Raw genomic sequence first — 22,594 nt, 5'->3', positions numbered from 1 at the left:
TGTACAGAAATGTTTTATTCTTAAATTATGCACAAATTGCAATCAATACAAATGTATCTGAAACAAGCAAGTTGGGGGATATCTCAGTTTTTTTGGCTGCCACAAGAATATTCAGATAAAATGGCAGCTGTTTTGTTAGGTGTCAATACATTGCATCAACCACCATGTGTGTGTTTTTGCAAAATTCATGAGACACGTCCGATTAGTTGTTGTCATATCCGGAAGAAGAGAGACAACTGTTTTAAATTGATATAACTGATTTTTAATAATATTGTGTGATAATCAATTTAAAACAATTGATCATATCTATTTTATAGCTTAGTATAGTAAAGCTAGTTTATTTGTTCAGACATCCACATTTCGACTAAGTAGTATTATAGTAATAAAGGTATGCGCTAAGTCTGCACTTTAGCTAGATATCATAAAACATGTATCATTCCTTCTCTGGCACATCATACATTGGTATTACTAAGTATACGTTTACTTTCTTTTTAAATCATGAGAAACAATGCAGAAACGAACTTGATATCAAATCCTAAAGTTTGATATAGTATGCTTAGACTGTAGTAAAAGTAGAAAAAAAAGAGAAAAAGAAAGAGACTAAATTACGTGAAAAGTGTATTCAGAAATAAAAACCGACTCCTTGTGCACATCTGATCGTGTTATATTCGAATAAGTCATTTTTCGCAATCATCATGATATTATTAATCAACACTCAGCATTGAAACATAAAAATCTAGTGTTGTTAAATATAACTCTACTAATATAATCATAAATGAAAAACTCAATTTCTTCAAGTAAATAGAAAGGAACATCATTGGGAATACCTTTGAACCAGAATTTTTTTTTACAGCTGCCGCCTACCATTGTTACAAATAACAACGGAAATTCATTTTCCTTGCACATCGAGTTGCATCTTAGCTATGTCGCATTCGTTTCAATTTCCGCAGAATTATATTTGATAGAGCTTGAAGAGTTGTCAATTAAGTAATTAAAGCATTTGGCTTTAATATATAATATTCATGTATGAAAAATACGCTGAATTTATTAATCGAATACTATTGAAGGTAAACCAAATATAAATTCGAAATTACATTGTAAGTACTAAGCGCGACATATCTAGATGAAACCTACCCAGAGCGATTTAATTGACGTACGAGCCGCGATTATCCAGCCTAATATCGGATCATTAAACGTTAATAAGTGACTAAGGTGTACTATAAAGTACATCCGAAGCACTGCCACATAAGTTAGGAGCTCGGTATAAAAATGAGGCACAGTTTCACAATCAGGGAATCCTTCTTACCAAATGCTATCCTCTATCTCCCAATGAATGTATCCATATATCAAACATGACAGTGTAATTACCATCATTAAACTAAACCATGCATGGATATTAATATGTGTCCTTAAATGTGTTTAAGGAGAATGACGATTTCTTAAACTGTCGTATTCTTATATCGGTAGCAAACAGTCTTAACAACGAGCGTAGACTAATCATGTCGTGTTCCATAATCGTGTAATCCTTGTGTCGGTATGCGTCATGTTACGTGCTGGGAGTTAATAGCTCTCATCAGGTGTAACGTGTAGCAATGTTGGTAGCAATTGTCAACAACCCAATGGTTGTTTAGCCACTGGTACCGTTAACCAAAGCTTCCTTAGGCTTATTGCTCTGTTGCATACGAGGAGGACGAGACCGATGTTCTCTTTGGCCTTTAGGTCCTTGGGAACTGTTGTTAGACATAGAAACGTCGTTCGCAGGTGTTCCTTCTTTGCTATTCATTGTTGATTGGTCGCACGGGCCGGCATTACTGCCTAAACAAATGCATAGATTAACTCTGAATGTTTTCATATGTACAAATATGTATGTGTGTCCAGGGTGTCTACTCAAATCTAAAATTTAAAAAATTTCCTAATATTTTTATTCAAAATTTCAGATAATATAAAAAATTTAATATAAAGAAAATATTTTAAAGATTTTTTATATATGAGTTTTCTAATCCTTTCATTCATATAAGAACAATACAGAATCATTTAAGTTTACAAATGTATTGAAAAAAATTGAATAGCTTTCACAGATAAACATTTTCATTTTTTACCATTAGAAATTATGATAAAGAATATATTGCATATTTAATATTTTGTTAAAACATTGAATAAACAAAAATAAATATAAAGATATAAGAAATTTCGGTAAAGATAGGCAATCTCTTGTCAGACACGGTAGGTAAAAATAATCCTGCAAGTTCCTATTAAATATTTTCTCGAAAATAGTTTTGATGAAATAAAACAAGAATATTCTTTCCTCAGAAAAAGATATAAAAAAAATCAAAAATACATTTAAAAATTAAAAATACATTTAAAGATAAAAGAAACCTACCAACTTTAAAATTTTTTAATTAGAAGACTTCTAGATATGCTCTGATATCAAGAAATCTGTCATGCTATATTTTAAAGATCTTTACTTAACATGAAAAATAATTATTATAAATTATTAAAATCTACCGAATAATATAAAAGTTATTTGAAGAGAAATGTTTCTTACAAATTTAATTTTAAAAACAAATACTTTGATCAAGATACGTGGTAGAAAAAAATTTTTTTATGAATTTATAGTCATTTTTACTTATTCTACTGTTTACCCATCTTTATCGAAATATGTTATATTATAGAATATATTTGGTAAATGTCTATTTTAACTGACATAGCACGGATATTTTTCTTTTGATATATATATATATATATATATATATATATATATATATATATTGAATTTTGTGGCACTCTTTTTTGGAAAATTAAAATAAACATTTACCATATATTTACCATGCATTTACCATATATTTTAAACACATAATTCATAATTTGACTTATTAGGATACCGAATACTTGTAATATAAGAGCAAAATTATCAGAGAATTTTTTAAAAAACTCCCATCGAATCCCAATTGAATTCCGTGAGAGTTTCCTGATTTTTTTCAGATATAAAAAAATCTCTGAGAATTTCAGAGAACTTTTCCATTTTTAGCAAATAGACATTCTGATATGTGTATGTGCGTGTCAACCTATATAAAATACGTGACAAAATATTTATTATTGTGCGCTTCTTTTAATATAACCGATCGTCCTAAAGAATCATAACCAAACTTGCTGACTAAATATAAGATTACCTGTTTGATTATTACTTGTGGGTGTTGAACTTCTTTGTCGCGAACGCCGAAGTCGTCTCCGTCTTATTCCTTTAGATCCTCCTTCCACACTTGATACAGATTCTATACATACACAAACCATTGTGACCATCTATTTGGCATGTGCAATAGAGACTAATATTTAAAAAGTAAAAGTAGCCAAAGATAATTGTTGAAGTTGCACATACGTTAGTGGCATGCATTTGAGTTAAAACTCGACGATAATATTAGTGTTAGATGGTCACAAAAGTTTGCTTAATATTTCATGCTAATCTTAAAGCATTATAACACGCTATATCTTTAGGACGAAATGGTTATGATTGTGATCACAAATTTACACACTCACACACACACACGCGCACATATATATATATATTAACTGATAAATATTATTACCTCTATCAATACTCGAAACGTCTTGGCTGTCTAAAACAGTATCTTCGTCATCAGTAGTACGACGACGTTCATCTCTACGATCTCTACGTTGGGTTGGAGGACGACCTTGCCTGCCACTCATGTACCCCGAATTACCAGCGCCTCCCTGATGGCCACCTCTTGGTGGTAAATCTCGAACACGATCTTCATTGCTATCTAAAGCATCTCTACGTAATCCTAAAAGTCGTGCGATTAATTAGATTTTTGATAAATGCAAACTACTTGATAGATATTTTAACTTGTGTTCTTTTTATATTGGCCGTTATCACATAAGCTCAAAAAGTTATTGCGATAGATCAGAAGAAATAAAATATCATGAAATGTTTTTACAAAAAATCTTTATACTTTAAATTTATATTTTAAAATTGCTAAATTTAATATATATAGGATGTTTTATATAAAGTGTTACAAGTGTATTCTTCGAAAGTAAAGAAAAAAGAAAACAGAAAAAAAGAAAAAGAAAAAAAGTATATTTTGTTTTGAGGGAGAAAAAGATTGATTTTAAATTTTAATTGAAATCATTTTTAAGATTATATAAAAATCAATTTAATTTTTTTTTAACGAGAACCATCCTAATTTTTTATATAAATCTATTTCTCAAAATATTTTATAAAAATAACTAAAAATTGTGAAAAATTGAATATTTTACGAAATATTTCATAGTTTATATTAAAGTAAAATTAAAGTCTATCTAATTATTCGAGATAAAATTATTCAGTATTTTAAAATATCTAATTATTCAATAAAACTATTCAATTCTTGCTGACCTATTCTTATAATATTTTTTAGTACTAGATTTATATAAAAAAATTAGAAGCTCTGTAGAAAGGAGGAAAAAAAAAAAGAGAAAAAAATCTGATCTCGATTAAATTCAAAATTAACAATTTTTTCTCCTTCAAATTTAAGCCAATTTTATCTGAAATATTTCTTTGTACAATGTCAAGTATCAGAGAAAACATTTCATAATACTTTATGTGAAACATAACACTCTTGCATATTAATATAGTATAGCGATACTATTCTTTTAATTTGATGTATCGAATAATAATATTACCGGCATTATGTCTCGTGGGGGCTCTACCTCGAGAACCACGTCCTCGAGACTGGCCACCACGACCACCACGACCGCTGACACCTTCTTCCGGTCCCGCGACCATTCCTCGTCTTGTGGGTGGAAAACTAGGCATCGGTCCTGTAGTCGACCCATGCATGCTTCGTAGTTGTTGATCAATTTCCAATTTTTCTTGTCGAAGTTGCTCTACTTCCTACCAATACGACGAATCATAGGATAATCTCTCGATATTTAAATTTATTTTATTGAAATAGCTTGATTTTATATCAAATATATTGGAAATTTTTACGTTTTGTTATACCTTTAAATGTGCCAAATGGTATTCCAACAAAACTTTAGCATTGGCGATGCTTTCAACAGTCCCGACAAAGACAAAAGGGACCTGACCCTCCTCCCGTGGAATCGTTGGTTGAGGTTCGTTGTCTCCTTCTATTTTTACTCTTACCTGAAATTTGTAGTTATTAAAATTATGTTTTTTTAACGCGTTTACAAGTACGAGTTACCAATATGAGACATTTAGAATCGTATTTCATATCCATACCATCAGTTTTCAGTCACTGGCGTATGTCATTTCCATCAATAGACTTGTTGACTAGTCTGTGAAAATTTGCTTAAATATTCTTTATATTTTAAAAAAATTTTTGTTTCTTGAAAGTTATTTGTCGATACTTTTACCTTTTCTTACATAAATTTTTTTTTGGGTAATATATGTATTGCAATTGTATAATTTTACATTAAACAGATAGCAAGATTGTATCATATTTTAATGGTCATCTTTCTTTTAGAGATACATGAAAAGGAATAAATTGAGAAATTTTATTTATATTTTTTTCTTTTTTTTTTATCTAATCAAATATAATAATGTTAATTACTGCAAAGATAATTTTTTCTCTTATATCATCAATCTCACATAAAACTGATTCTTTTTTTATAGAAAATTGATAATTTTTGAATAAAAAAATTACCCATGTGTAAGTTTATTGAATCTGAGAAATTTCTTGAATATACATATACATATATACATATGTATATATATATGTATATGTATTTCATATACATACATACATATATATATTTCTACTATTTATGTGACAGGAATAAATACCATGTCATATATCTCTTCAATTGTAAATTTTCAACAAATTATAAGACAGTATACTTTTAAACAATATTCGTTTTAAAACATAATAATTGATGACGAAAAACAAATGCATGGACATGGAACAACTTATGCATTAAGTATTGTTTATAACGTACATTAAGGTCCGTATACACAATGCACATTTAGCGTCAAATGCGGCCATTTGACTATTAAGTCCATGATAAAGCTGAATGTAAAATTCTGATACTAAGAATAAATAGCATTCAGAATGAGATAATCACATTTAGTGCTAAATGTGAAATATGAATAGAGGCCTGATTTTGTATAAATAAAAGTTTTTTTTTTTATACAATTTAAAAGAACTGGCCCGAGTGGTTCACGTAATATTTGCGAGTGCTTCCAGACATTGATAGATATGAATGACTGATTAAATGAACTGAATGGAATAAAATCACAAACAATAGAAAATGACATACTTACTTTATCAATATGTATATTCCCACTCGAGCCAGTTGTTATCTACCGAGAACAGACAAGGTATATCATATATCACCTAACATCTCGTGAATCAAAAAGAAAGAAACTTCCATTTTCAATTGAATGTTACGTCAATTTAGAGCTGCAGAATTTTTAAATATAACCCGTCGTTAACAATATGAGAATTTATGTATATTGTAATATATATAGAACTACAATATCGCGTTATACTTAAAACGCAACGTTAGAAATTTCGGATAATTGTTACATACCCTGAGAGATAAACATATATCAGTAGACGTAGAGGATCTGTAAAGTATTACATGTAATCTATGTATTAAATTTAACAGTTTTAATAAAAAAATTATATTGTATCAACTGAAAATGAAAATTGATATACTTGTATATTTTCGATTACTTTCTCAGACACTCCTAATTCAGATACGAGAAACCCTACCTGATATTAATTCTGAAAGTATATTAATTTTATACATACATCCATACATATATACAAACATATATACACACAAATATGTGTATTATACATATACATACATACATACACACACATATATATATATATATATATATATATATATATATATTTGTGATATTAAAATAATTTATTCTGTAAAATCATCTATATATATATATATATATATATATATATATATATATATATATGATTTTGTAAAGTCATATATATATATGTGTGTGTGTGTGTGTGTGTGTGTGTGTGTGTGTGTGTGTGTGTGTCTGTCTGTGTGTATATATGTAAACTTATCATGTAATGATATCAATTAATCATAAAAATATATACTTACAACACCACTTTTGTCGACAATTTCTTGGATAATACGACCATTTTTCCCGATTACTTTTCCTACTAAAACCCGTGGGACTTGTATAGATTCCTCACTGTATTCCAGCATAGATCGAGCTTTTTTAACAGCTTCATGCGTCTACAATTAAGAAAGCTATCTGTAGATAAGCTCCATATGTATATCAGTCAAATATATATTTTTCAGATATAAATGCCAGAATATCAAATTTTATAAAATAAATTATCTTAATATTACAAATAAAATAAAACTTTTATTATTACCTCTCCATATATCTTAAATGTGCATGAATTTTCTTCTAATTCTATATTTGTAATGCCATCAACTTTTCGTGCTTGTTGAATATTTGCACCATGAGCACCGATAGCTAGCCCCATAAGGTCTTCTCGGACATTAAATTCATCAGTATATCTGTAAAAGAAGATATAAAATAAAATTATATTTTTTAAATAAATTTATTTGAGAAATTTTTAATTAAGAAATATTGTATAACGTTTAAAAATATTTTAAAAATATTTTATATTTTAAAACATTTTAAAATTTATCACAAAATTAATACATCCAATATATAACTTTTTTCCTGTCTTTCTTAATTTCTTGCTTATAGCTTGTAAAAATTATAATAAGTTCTTTATAATCAATATAATTATTTACTTTATAATATAATTAATTGTGTACACATGCTATATAAATATATAGATTAATATTGTGGAGAAAGCAAACCAATGTGGCATATTTTCCTATAACAGTATCCTTGTCAATGGCTTGCATTTTGGCAGATACAAATTAATTATTTCTATTGAAGCTGTAAAAATGATAGTTTTGCATTGTATCTGATGTATTTTAAAATAGCCATGCAACATATGTAAATGTATACAGTTAGAAGCAAGAAACGATTTGAAATGTTTTTTTAAATGCCTTCATAATATAAATAAAATTTTCTGATTAAAAAAATATCAGATATAATGTTAAACTATATATTACATGCATTCATTAATTAATTAATTAAATAAAGTGTATATTCTAATACATTTAATCTTTTTAATATAATAATATAGAAATATGCGCTTTGATTATATTCAGTCATTTTAATAAAAGAAACGAAATAATAAAGTAATCTGATATTACAATTTATTTATAATATTTGCTTTATATTATTATATCCATAAAAAGATAGTATCAATTTTTATTGTCTCAAAGAAGGAAGCTACTCTGCATCAGATTTGCAATTAAAACAATATAACATTATTTAACAAATACATCATTTAGTTAAAATGTATTAAACTATCTCGAGAGACATTAATATTGCTTATAACTAAAACGTATATATTCTTAAAAGTAAAAAAGCTGTTTCAATTAATACTTTCTCACAATATTTTCAACGTGTATCTTGTATACATTTCTCTAAAAACACATGGGATAGAGCCACCATTTGCATTAAATATAAGTGCAAAAGATATGGGATATATCAGTGTTTCTCAAACATTGGCAGGCCAAATTTCCGGCGTTCTTGATACAAGATATAAATAATAGAATCTACTTAATATATAAATAACAGAAAATATGGAATCGGGAACTGATCACAGCTACACGTATAATATATCTGTCGGCTACCTTCTCAATCACGCAAGATTTTACTACACAGCACATAATAAATGTAGAAAGATATAAATAATTGTCTTATATAGTCGGTATATTTGAAGCACATGGATTTCAGTGAGTATACTACACAACGCTGAAGCATGCACGTTTATAAAGTGTAGATTTATTTTCCGTTTGAAAAAAATGTAAGTGTATCTTGTCATACAGTAAGCTAAACTTAATTCTAAACCACGCTGCTGTGATCTCACCTTGAATTTGTTTTCACTCCTGCCTCAAAGTCTGAGACACGCTGATATATAAAGTTTGAAGATCTAAATTTGCTGAAATGAGAATGGTGTAACTCAGTGAAAACTCATTATTAAGATGGCCCTATCCTATGTCCCTGCCATTCTGTCTGTTTGTTCTTGATTAATGCATGTAGACACTACTGTGGAAACTTCAAACTTATTTTCAAAATTATTTATAAGCAAAATTTGTCATTCTTTGTGTGTGTGTGCGTGTATATATATATTTACATTTGCATTTTATAACATTTATTACAATTTTGGAAGAAAATAATATATATACTTTTTATTGAAATAATGATTTGAAATTTCATATCTGAATAAAATAGTATAATATTTTAATGAATACATTTACATTATTATTTATCCAAATGTGTATATATATATATATATATATATATATATATATATATATATATAAAACAAAATCATTTTTCAAATAAATACTAATATAGATATAATCATTAAAATATATTATCCTATTAAAATATAAAGTTTCAAATTATTATTTTAATAAAAAGTATGTTATTTTTTTCCGAAATTGTAATAAATATTATGAAATGTAAATGTAATATATATAATATAAAATGTCTTATCTGCCATGCATTATATTTCCATACATTGCAGATTCTTTAGCAAATTACTCTAAAACTCACATCTCTAAAATATTTTTTATAAATTTTATTATCTTTTATAATATTGTTATATTTCAAAGATATATTTAATCTTTTTATTTGCCAATAAATTTTTCTCAAAGGTGCATGTCTATTATAGACAGTTTTTTTTTCTATTGTATTCTATCAATACAGCATTGTAAGTAACAAGTCAAAGGCAGTATAAATTCAAGGAGTGATCAAAATATTTATACAAATAATTCTGTAATAATATAATAGAATTTGATTAAAATAATTCATTAGTTAGTATAATGTAAAATATTTAATTAACATACTTAAAGTAGCATTCTTTCTTAAAAAAAAAAAAAAAAAAAGATAAAAGTTTGATAAAATAATAATGATTGTATCTGCAATGCATATGATCATGCTTATGATCTAATATTGTTTTAGCGGAAGGTATCTGCCATAACGCAAGGGAAAATGAATTATAGTGCACATAAAATTTCTTACTTGCACTTGTTTTGTTTAACAGAAGAAAATTCGAATACAGTTATATATATGCGAGCTTCAAAAATGTTAAATTTGTTGTGATATTCTACCTATAATCGTATAATAAAATTGTGATAGAAGAGATGAAAGAAAAAGAAACAAGATGTATGTATAATAAACACTATTTATGATGTGCCTATAGAATCACATTCATGAAGTTACGTGATATTAAAGCGAAACATATCAATTAATAATTAGAAATCTTGTGATCTGATTTTTCTGCCAGTAAATGCAAACCACAGACAGGATGGTAACCAGGACAGTACATGGACAAGGGCAGGTAAAACAATCTCACAAGATTTTGTTTTGTTATTTACAAATATCAAAATATATTAATAACTTACCCTCCTATTGTTTGAAGTTTAGTAGATTCGAGCTGACGGGCTGCTTCTTCTGTTCTCTTTAATAGCAAAACCTGTAAAATATACATAAAAGAAAAATAATAAAACTCTTTCCTTAAGACTTTAAAAGATATTATCTCTTAGATACTATAAAATTAGATAAAGATGTACAAACACAATTTGCTAAGAATTTTTTTTATTAATAATGCAAAAATTATTTACCTTTTGCGATAAGTTTCTAAAATGCATTTCTTGGAGCATGCTACTGTGACGATGTATATTTTCATGACGGGAGATGGCCAGCAGTACTCCTCGTTCAGGCACATATCGGCACACTGCCGCCCCTATCGCCTTTTGAAATTCCTTATGTGCATTGTCCATCTTTGCACTGTAATGTATATATTACTTGATTTAATTATCGTTTATATGTTATAATGTAGAAATGTATTATAATGTATTATAATATAGAAATACCAGAATCACTCTAAGTTATTATCAAAAATTATAAATCAAGATAATGATGCGCAAAAAATTATTTTCTCTTTCTTAAACTACTTACAATTCTCGGAGCTCTTCAGGTACTTCAATTTCGATCTTGTGAAATGTATTCTTGTCAATAGGGGAATTTGGATTTTTGGCTCTCAGTCGCTCACTAGCTACAATTTCAGTATATGTATATTCCCATCCCAAGTATTCAACTACTTGAAAGCCTCCTTTACTCATCTAAAAAAAATCATATATATTTAATACATTTCACATTTAATAATGCCAATTTATTCTTTTAATAATAATATGAGATGATTTAAAATATTCACAATATTAATTTATAATATTTTTTACAACATGTATAACAATATATATATATATATATATATATATATATATATATATATGCATATATTATCAGATATATGTATAAGCATGTATCTGCAATCAACATTTATATCATTATATCAACATTTGCTTTGCATACCTTAATAAGTGCTTTCCACCATCCCCATGCTTCCTGATCATTAGATCTAGAGAATACTTCAATCTCCTGGTTCTCCTGAAATTCCGTTTTGGAACTATCTTTTGGAGGTAGACGGACTTGAGCAAATGGGAATTTCGATTCAGGTTGCCAACTAGAATGAGTGTTACAAATTTGATTAGAATATGAATTATAGAATTATTTTATTTTACATTATTTTATTGCGCATAATATTTATATACTACAAAGCAGTGCTTTTTTTTATATGAAAATTTATTAAAAGAGTTTTAATCTTTCACAATGAATAAAAATTCTTTAATAAGCATAATTATGGAAAAATACATTTATTTCTTAAATTTCCTTTATTGTATATATCTATAATATATCTTTTAATTTAGTACAACCTATAACAATTACAAGAAATTTTAATCATATATAAATATAGATTTTAGTCTATTTTTTGAATTTCCTGTATATTCAAATATAGTATTTGTGATCGTAACATTTTATTTTATTCTTACGAGAAAGTTTCTTTTATTTATTTTGATTTCATTAATATTTTTTTGTTGTGTGCTATCATTTAACATATAAGAGGAGATGCATAATGTTTGCAAATTTTTGTAAATCATATGATTATAAATATTAGATATTTTTTAAAAAGGAAAAAAAGTAAGGTTTCAACAATAATATGTTTATAGGAATATAGGATGCCTATATATTATTATACACCTATATTATATAAAACTATAAATAGATATTGTGTGCTGATTCTTTAAAAATTTTATAAAACAAGAGACACAAGGAAGTTCAATGAAAAATTCTTTTCTAGCATATAGTACACGACTGGCAGCCTGCAAAGTCCAAGCTTGATTCATGGAAAAAATAATCCCCCCCCCTCTTCCCAAAAAAAGGTATTCAATTTTCTCTCACTTCTACATGATGATACAAAACTCGTGGATGATACAAAAAAAGCATAAATATAAGTTTTAAATTTGGCTACAACTCATGATGTAATCTTAAATTTTACATTTGGCCTGCCAGAAAATCTAATTGCATTTCCTTGCCATAAAGCAAAGTTTAACAGCTTCCATAAATACAATATATTTTTGTTAGCACAAAAGAGATCTCATTGATACGTGTATATATATATATATATATATATATATATATATATATATATATATATACATACTCTCATGAAATCTGGTCGAGTCACGAGGACTAACTTATATTAAATAAAAATATAAATAATTTTTGATAATTATCGTGTACATTTTAAGAATTTTAAAGCAAGACGTAAACAAGCCATTGATAAACAATTGTTTTGATATATAAAAGCAAAGATACTTAATAGCTTTCAGAAATATAAATTTTTATTAGCACAAGATATCTCGTATTGAATAAATAAATAAATATATATATATATATATATATATATATATATATATATATATAAAGAAGTGCAAATTCTCTCATCAAATTCAGTTGAATCGAAAAGAAAAACTTTCTTGCCTATATTAAATAAAATATAAATGGATCTTTAAAATAAATCATTATCGTGTGCATTTTACAAACTTTATATAGCAAAATACACACAAGCTATCGGTAAAAGATTATTTTATCAATATATAGCATAAGAGAAATTAAAGATATTTAACAGCTTCCATAAACGTTATAAATTTCCATGAATGCAAAAGAGATCTTTTATCGATATATAAAGAAATACGAACATTCTTGTCAAATCCAGTTGAGTCGAGAGAGAGATACTTACTCATTCTCGAAAGTTACCAAAACTTCGTCGTCAAAGACATCAGTGACAAAGGCCTGGAAAAAAAAAAGCGAAAACGAGAATGTAGCGAGTTGCCTTTACAAGAATCAGATGCGTAAAACTAGTTGAAAAATAAATTCACGAAATTCCGAAGGTGAGGAGGAGGAGGAGGGGGGAGCGCACGGAGGGCCACGATACTATCGCGATATCGTTTTTCTTTTTTCCCAGGCACCGCCGACGAGAAGATTCCCGGGAATCCGCGGGGCCAGCACGGACCACCGATGGAAGGCGCGAGGTCGAGGAGAAAAATCACACGCCCTGTCAAACAAGACGAGACATGGCGTCGGAGGAAGCCGCGTTACCCTCTCGCCAAGCATTTCCCGAGGACCATGCATTCGCGAAGTACGAGCCCCCGTTCGGTGTGATTACAATCGTATCGCGGCACGTGACACGACCTATCCGTCAACCAGGTTCTTGGCACGCTCCCACGTATACTTTTCACAGAACGAACCTTATAATACGCTCCGTTTTCGCCGCATACTTCGACTGTGAGATCCTCCATCTTGCTTTTGTGTGACGGTTCGTGTGCCTCCTTTGCGGCAGGCATGCTCTGGAAGAGCGGGCGCTTGCACGAGTTTCAGGGGCCGTGCGAATTTTCCTGCCCGCCAATCGCGCGACTTCTCTCCACGACGCTGAGATAGTATTGGGCGGTCCCGATCAGTGCTGCCAAAAGTTAAATTTGATTACTCTATGCAGGAAAAATTGAAGATCGACGATTACAATGGTCCATATTCTGAATCCTCTTTATCGATAGAAGTGCCTCTAAAGTGGCTTATAAGCCTTCTGATTGGTCCATATTTTGAATCCTCTTTTATCGATAAAAATGCCTCTAAAAGTTGCTTATAAGCCAATTAGAAGGCTTATAAGTCACTTTTACAGACACTTTTATCGGTAAAAGAGGATTTAGAATATGGATCAAAGAAGATTGGAATTTGACTAATCAGAATGAAAGAAACGAAAATTTTGTTCTTCTGATTAAGCCGGGTCTGCAATAGGTAATTTGAACTCTAAGGCTGGTATTCATAGTCCGATCTTATATTTAAGATCGTCTTAAGTCTGCTTGGAGGTTGACTTAAGACCTCATTCAACCAATCAAATAGCTGCGTAGCATTTCAAGCTCGAACTTAAGACGATCTCAAATATAAGATCGGACTATGAATACCGGCCTAAGCCTAATTACGAGTATTCTTTTTATACTTGACTGTGATTAATTAATTTCTTAAGGCTTCGGGCTTAAATTACCTATTGTAGATCCGGCCTTAGTTAAATTTCAATCTTTAATTCTTCAATTTAATCTAAATTTTCAATCATGATGGAATATTAAAGATTAGAAAAAAAGATTCAAAATTAAAGGAAAAATGAAGATTGAAAATTAAAAAAGAAGTGAAAAAATTAAAGATTAAAGAAGAAACAAGGATTGAAAGAAAGAAATAAAAAAAAATAAAGATTAAAGATTGAAAATTAAGGACCACACGATCAAATTTTAATCAAAATAATCGACGATAAACTTTTAGTTTTATCAATAATATTTTTGTCGATATAATCTTTCTCTTTTTCTCTATTTAATATAAAATGCGTTTGATCTATTATGGCAATTCTATTGGCGGAATTAATACTTGTCGGGTTCAATCACTCTAGGATAGTTTACTAGACGTTATTGACCAATCACAGCCATTCTTTTGAAAAATGTAATCATATATTCATCAGAAAAATGACTGATTGATCAATAACGTCTAGTAAACTGAGAGTTCAGCATGAACAAAAGCATTGAAATTCCAATATTGAACTTTACCAGTTCCGGCATAAGTTAACAGTTACGGCCTCTATAAACCAGCCTTAAGGCCGGGTCTACAATAGGTAATTTAAGCTCTAAAGACTTTCGCACATGAATTGCCATAAACGTAAAACGTAAACATAAGCTGAAGAACCAATCAGAATATTGCTTTAGCTTTATGTGTCCTAGAAGACGATAGAAATGATGATAACATTGGCCGTAAGCAGAAGTAACTAGGATTTCAACCGGTTTACGTTTTACGTTTATGGTTATGGCAATTCATGTGCGAAAACCTTTAGCTTTAAGAAATTGACCAATCACTTAAGGTTTAAGGCTTAAATTATCTATTGTAAACCCGGCCTAAAGCTAGCGCCAGACTATGCGCGATTCGTAATTTGCGATTCGTGATTCATAGAGATTAGTTGGACATTTAAGGAAATTCATTAAATAGAAGAGAAAGAGAATATTGTCATCTTCGAATGACGAAAATATAAAATAAAAATTAAATAAAAGGAAAAGAGAATTTATAAACAACATTAAAAATAATTATTAATTATAATCAACGTTGTTTAAATTCTCTTTCTCTTCTATTTAATAATAATTCAATTAAATAATAATAATTCAATTAAAATATAATTATTAATTATATTTTAATTAAATTTTTTTTCGCTCCTTTTTAAATTAATTAATATTTTAATATTTTCTATTAATATTTTCTATTTTCTATATTTTCTTTTTTCCATTAATATTTTCTTCAAAGCTCAAGAATGGCAACAAACTCAAAAATAACAAATTCAAAGATTATATGACAAGACACAATACCACTAGAGCCAACATTAGACTAATCAATGTATGAGTTTTAGTAAGTAGATCCCTGAAAGTGATACTTCTTCTATGGACATTGAAAATGTGGACATGAACTACAAAGCCAATATCCATAAATGTTCTCAGAGGGTAATATGGATAGGGTAATGTGCACAATTTCTGGTTTTGTTCTATGCTATGTGCACGAAATGCCGTTAGCATCAGTGCTGTATAACAAAATACTTATTTATGTAAATTGATAGTATATAATTGATAATAAATTATTCAATCGCGAAAAATACTGTAATATTCAAAGATGAAATAAATATTTTTCTATATTCATTGTCATATTTATATCTTTTTATTTACAAAACACAAAATGCCTGTTGTGAGATAAAAACATTTTTATTTCTATAAATCTTAATTAGTAGTAAACTGATCTTTGATATTTATTATTCATTTTTTAATTATTTAAAAATTTAATTATTAATACATGTAATAGAATTTGTCAAATTAATCATTGATTCTTCTGAAGTTTTTATAATTAAAACTCGAAAAATATAGATGTTGCAAAATATTTTAAGTTTCTTCCTTTATATAAAATATAAAGAATTCATATGGTCCATTCTAATATAGCTAACATTATTTATATATTTTTATTATAATTTTCATAACAGCATAATATTTTTATGCTTAATACTTTACAATGATAAATTATAAAATTTAATATAATTATAAAATAGTATTACTATTAATAAATAGGTTGTATGCATAGTGTCTTTTAATTTCTAATCATTTCCAATCACTATGCATTTCTATCTAATATATTCTCTTCTTCGAGTTTTTGGATTATTATGGTTTATTGTATTCCATTGTGTTAACATCATAAAAATTACCATCACTTGTCATGCTTATTCCTTCCTAATACTTCAATACACGCAATAAATGGACTACTTCTCCAATTTATCCGCCTAATTTCTAATAATCCATTTAATATTCTGAATTCGATTACTGATTGAAATAGTCAAAATTATTAACTGATTCTTTCAATATCACTGATTTACAGTGCTGTACTTATAACTGCTACTATCAATGATTATTTAATCTAATCAATGATTATTTACCGTTTTTCAGTGATAATACACTGATTCCCTTTTAAAGAGTAAGTTCATGATAGATATCGTGTTGATATAAACAATATTAATAAATATAATATATAATATATTATAATATATTATTTGATCTATATTTAATAAAATAATCTATAATTCTCTCTCTCTGAGTCAAGAAAAACAAATCAATTTTGTTACATCATATATCTATATATATATAACTTATGTAATCCATATAGCTATAATCTGTTTAACTTATATCCAATGTATATCTAATTAAGAAATTATAACTTGGACTTTCATCGTCTCGCAATAAGATATTAAATTATTATTTTTTAATATTCTATATCTTTATTTACTGCAATGCAAAATATATTATAGAATTAAAATTTCAATCGCGATCAAGACGAATAATCATAATATATTTTTCTATCATATTATCACAATCTATTTTTCTGAATTAATTTAATAGTATTTATCGGATTATAAAACAAATATAGATAAAAATGATAGTAATGTGTAACATGATTAATAGTCTAAAAATCCAGAGAAATATTTTTAGTAGTACATATATATATATATATATATATATATATATATATATAATATCTTTAATTAGATTCATATTTTACTCGAAATTGCAAAAAGTCAGATACAGATCCAGATTTTTAAACTGTTTGAACTGGAGATGTTCGAGTTTTAGATTTGTACAATTCTTAGTTTGAATGAAGTCGGCATTCAATTGAATTATTTGAGCGATTACCAATTGTTTTGAATGTACCAATGTACTAAAATTTAAACGAAAATATAAAGAAATATAAATATCAATTTTAAGAATATCTATTTTCGATATTATACAATTTTTATTGTTCACAGAAAAAGTCTACTAAAATTATAAAAATAAAAATAAAAAATAATTAAGATATTATTATTTATTTATAAATTTAACATTAAATTAAAAGCATTTTATTTTTAATAATTTATAAGAATTATTGATTGTCTCTATTTGCGTAAAAATTTTAACCGATTATACGGAAACAATCTGCAAATATGTAATACATAATATTAGTAAATTATAATGCAGATATAGAAAAAACGTGTTTGTTTCATTCAGTTTCCTTAATTAACCTATCATTTTAATGGAAATTGATATATCACTTATCTGTTTAAAAAGTAGTAATTATACCTACTAAGTTTTTTTAAATATTGATGTTACAAACAAGTAATCATTAAATTGATTTATTCATGCACTATTATCTTGCACATACATAATGAAACAACTTTTTATTTCTATCAAAATATATATAAACGGACTATGCATTCGATTCGATTATTCTTTCCTCGAGAGTGAAGTATCTTCAGCATCTTTTTCACAGTTAATAGAAACGAAAATGGCTCGGTTAAATTATATCATAATACTTATTAGTATTGCGTCGTGTGTTCTTGCAGAAGAACTTTATAGCGATCAGTACGATCATATCGATGTAAATAATATTCTCAATAACGACAAACTACGGGACCAATATTTTAATTGTTATATGGAAACTGAACCATGTCTAACAGCAGATGCAAAATTTTTCAAAGGTATATATTTTTATTTATATACAAAATATTTTCATGTGTTTCTTCTTCTTACAATAAATTCTTTGGTCAATTTGTAGAAACAATTTTTCTTTAATGAATATATAATATCTTTATAATGTATTTTAATAATAGTCACAAGTGCGTATAAAGTTTCTGATAAATATAAGGAAAGAATATTGACAAAATCATGTTTTCCTTTCTCTCTCTCTCTCTCTCTCTCTCTCTCTCTCTCTCTCTCTCTCTCTCTCTCTTATTTACAATTAATCTTAAATATATAAATTTTCTTTCGTTAAATTTTAATTTCTTCCTTAATTATAAAGGTATATTAAAAATAAGAAAATTCTAATATTGCAATAATAAAATGTTACAAATTTTCTTAAAAAGAGAATTTTATAATTAATTTATTCAAAAAATCTATAATTAAAAAAAATAGTACAAATAGGAAATATAAAATATTCTGTATAGATATGTGTATATGTGTGTGGAAATATTGCATACTATATATATCTGTCAATTAAATATATTAAATTATATATACTAAATATATTTTCTACAACCATATTATAATTTTCATAAGTTCCGTTCATAATTATTAATCGAAAACAAGTTATAAATTTTGTATTTATTATAATATTAAAATAAATTTTATACATTTTTCCTTATTTTGGCTTCAGATATTAGTAGTGAAGCTATTCAAACAAAATGCAAAAGATGTACTGAAAAGCAAAAGGAAATAATAGATGCAGTAGCTGATTGGTATACACAAAATAAACCTGACAGATGGCAGAAGGTCATTGCAAAAAGTTTAGAGGATATGAAAAAGAAGAATGCTGATCAATAATTGCTGACAAATGCTGCAAAAGATGCCAAGAATAACGACAGAATACAAAATAATAATAATCTATAAAATTATCAAATTATTAAATCCCTAGTATTTAGAGACCTTTCTAAAGTAAAGAAAACTTCATAATGTTATAATTTATTGTTATAACATATTGTTGTTATATAACCATTCAATGATTGTATTGTAGTATTTGTAATATTAGTAGTACTAATTTGTTTTGTAGTATTATATTATAGACATAAAGTGCAAAATAATTATAAATTTATATATATTTTATTACAACCCTCTCATTTTTCTAATATAAATTGTATTTTCTATTTTCTCGATTATCTGTTAATTTTTTTATTTATATATTTTTCTTATTTGTAATATTTTTATTTTAAAAGCGTGCGCGCACAGGCCAAAGTAAAAATCAATTTTGTAAGATATTTCCAAATATTTCTTCCTTTATAAATATAAAAATTTGATAAATGTTCCACTTTAACATATTAAACTATTTTACATTATTTTATTACAATTTTTAAAACGGTATGATATTTTGATGCTTAAAATCTGTGCGCTCTATGTAACGTAATATATTAAATTATATAAAGTATAACATATATAATTACAAAATAAATATAAAATATAAAATAAATATAAATATAAAATTATTAAAATAAGTATTAAAATTATTAGCAGATTTTGTACAACTGTGAACTGTTTTCTTGTTCTCAATTATTACTCCTATTCAATATTCTCTTCTTTCTCTTTCTTTTCTTGGATTGTTATAATTTAGTTGTTATAGTCATGTTTTCTAGTAGAATAATTTATAATTTACATTCCTCTTTCTCTCTCTCTCTCTCTCACACACACACACACACACACACGCACACACACACACGCGCGCGCGCGCGCGCGCGCGCACACACACACACACACACACACAGAAACGAAATGTTTTGCATTATTATTTCACTGCTCGTGTGTTACAATAATAATAAGTTGTGTTACATAAACAATAGCATGCTTTCCTCGAGCGCTTGTTTATACTGTCAAGACCATACCATGTTATTAAATTCTACGGATAATATTTTACGTATTCTATAACGTACATGTATGTACACGGAATATTAAATTGTAAAAGTATTTTAAGTTAAAATAATTATTTATTAAACAATGATGGGGAATTTTTTGTTATGCTAATTATTCGAATCTTCATTTCAATGCATTCCATATTTTAATCATCAAAAAATAGATTATTTCATTACGATCTACATGAACAATAATTATTTCTTTAATAATACAAATGTAGTCAAATATATTTCGTGATAAAACATCTATTATTTTAGATTCATATAATGATTTTTAGAAAGAGAAAGAGAGACTTCAATAGACAAATTACGCAAAATCTATCGCATTATATATAGTTACATATTATTTATAAAAATTAATCATTAATTATATGTTGAAAACGTGACGATATATCAATCGGGTAACCATAATTTTGTTAATTTCACGATTACATTTTTTTTTTAATTAAAGGATATTATGAATGATAAATAAAAAATTTATATAAATCACTTACCGCGCAATTTCGTTACTCCATATGTTGCCTGATGCTTTCCCCAATCTCCTTTATTTCCCTTGTTCGTCCTTTGCTTTCTTCATATCATTCACACTCACTTACGAAAATACGACTAATAATAATTAGTCATATATAGAACAATTGCGAGACACTTTGCACGGCATTCTCGATCGCGAAATAATTATACAAGAAACGTACTTTATTGTATTGTAGGGATAGAGAACAGGGATACAATTTGCTCGACATTTATGAGGTTAAATTCAATATTATTCGTTATAAATTCTAACTTTATTGTTGGCATATGTATATAACATGAATTATAAAATCAAATTATAAAATCGAATTATAAAATCGAAAAATTAATGTGATTGAAAATCATGATATAATAATCATTTAATTAATTATTAATTCGACATATGCATAATATTTCGCACCACTACTTTATTGCTCAAGTGTCGTCATACGAATAATAGGTATTAAGGCCGTGGTATGTAAACATTAGCGTGCTATTGTTTATGTACGCCGCCAAGGCCAAACATTATTATTGTCTAATTCGTCATCGAAATATATTATATAACAAATATGTACGCGAAATTTTAATTTATATAGATTTTAATTAATGTATTACAAAGCTATTTATTATACGAAATATTAAAATCCATGACTTGATTGTCTTATTACTACGCGTTTTCAATCCAAATTATATTTAAATGTGGTCGAAAAATAAAATGATAAAGCAGCTGAATTATATAACTCGAAATATCATTTAGAAAATAATATTTTTGATCGTAAAAATTGATTTTTATATAAAAAAACGATAATTTATTATTTTGGATATTTTAACAAATAATATTACGCGGAATATTAAAGTAAAAAAGTATTGTTTAGATTGTGTAAATTAATTATTACGATTATTTATTAAAGAATTAATGTATTACATGCAGCTTTTCATTTTAATTTAATCATGTTAATTAATTAAATTTATTCGATTCGATTGTTTTACTGCGCGCTCGCAATCTGAATGTATATTTAAATGATCAAAAAATAGAACGATAAAGCATCGCAGACGAATTATATATGTATATTCAACTCCATAAATTAAAGAAATAATTTCTGCTTGTAAAAATCAATTTCATATCGAAATAATAATTTATTATTTTAGATTTCTGTTACTTATGATTCTTAGTTGGCACCGATGCGGAACAGCGGAGTTGTAGTTATCGAAGTTACGTTGTCTGTAACATACAAATATAAAATTCATTTATAATAATGTTCACAAAATGCAATCAATATTTCAAAAAATTTTTATCGTTCGGAATTTTATATCCGATGTGTAAAATAATAAGCAGAGATAAACACGTGTGGAAAAATTTTATAAATTTTTGAAACTATTTTTTAAATAGAAAGTTTTATATGACTTTTATAAAAATCTTTTTCTCTAATTTTTTCTTTAATTCGTTTAAATAATAATAAGACCGAATTATTATGCGTACAATTAATTTGCGTTTATATTAATTGATATACAAATAATAAATATTCACCATCAGGTTGCTCCGCCGATGCAAAATGCCTCTCACAGGCCTCCGCCTCTTCTCATGTTGTTGA

The 22,594-nt window shown here is 27.1% G+C and overlaps 2 protein-coding genes across 8 annotated transcripts; one reads left to right on the top strand and one right to left on the bottom strand.

Moving 5' to 3' along the window:
* Nucleotides 1-96: 96 nt before the first annotated feature.
* On the bottom strand, nt 97-22,205 carry LOC105249364 (synaptic functional regulator FMR1). 7 transcript variants are annotated; one of them, XM_025413268.1, is made up of 16 exons: nt 22,163-22,205; nt 13,756-13,967; nt 13,248-13,300; nt 11,480-11,630; nt 11,066-11,229; nt 10,729-10,894; nt 10,510-10,580; nt 8,967-9,038; nt 7,380-7,527; nt 7,099-7,236; nt 6,278-6,316; nt 4,997-5,140; nt 4,678-4,888; nt 3,585-3,800; nt 3,171-3,272; nt 97-1,811 (listed from the first exon to the last, which is right to left on the bottom strand). In XM_025413268.1, the coding sequence occupies exons 2-16, from the start codon at nt 13,849-13,851 to the stop codon at nt 1,780-1,782; spliced, it is 1,803 nt and encodes a 600-aa protein (XP_025269053.1). In that variant the 5' UTR covers nt 13,852-13,967; nt 22,163-22,205; the 3' UTR covers nt 97-1,779. The 7 variants fall into 7 exon arrangements, with proteins under 7 accessions (XP_025269053.1, XP_025269048.1, XP_025269054.1 ...); XM_025413263.1 differs by having other exon boundaries at nt 97-1,815; nt 22,163-22,177; XM_025413269.1 differs by lacking the exon at nt 3,171-3,272 and having other exon boundaries at nt 22,163-22,202.
* On the top strand, nt 18,336-19,623 carry LOC105249357 (ejaculatory bulb-specific protein 3). The gene is made up of 2 exons (XM_011254761.3): nt 18,336-18,578; nt 19,253-19,623. Exons 1-2 carry the CDS (start codon nt 18,386-18,388, stop codon nt 19,417-19,419), a joined length of 360 nt encoding a protein of 119 aa, XP_011253063.2. The 5' UTR covers nt 18,336-18,385; the 3' UTR covers nt 19,420-19,623.
* Nucleotides 22,206-22,594: the final 389 nt, after the last annotated feature.

This window comes from Camponotus floridanus, unplaced genomic scaffold, assembly GCF_003227725.1.
Source record: "Camponotus floridanus strain SB8 unplaced genomic scaffold, Cflo_v7.5 scaffold64, whole genome shotgun sequence".
Taxonomy (NCBI): Eukaryota; Metazoa; Arthropoda; class Insecta; order Hymenoptera; family Formicidae; genus Camponotus; species Camponotus floridanus.
This window is presented reverse-complemented; position numbering and strand designations above follow the sequence as displayed.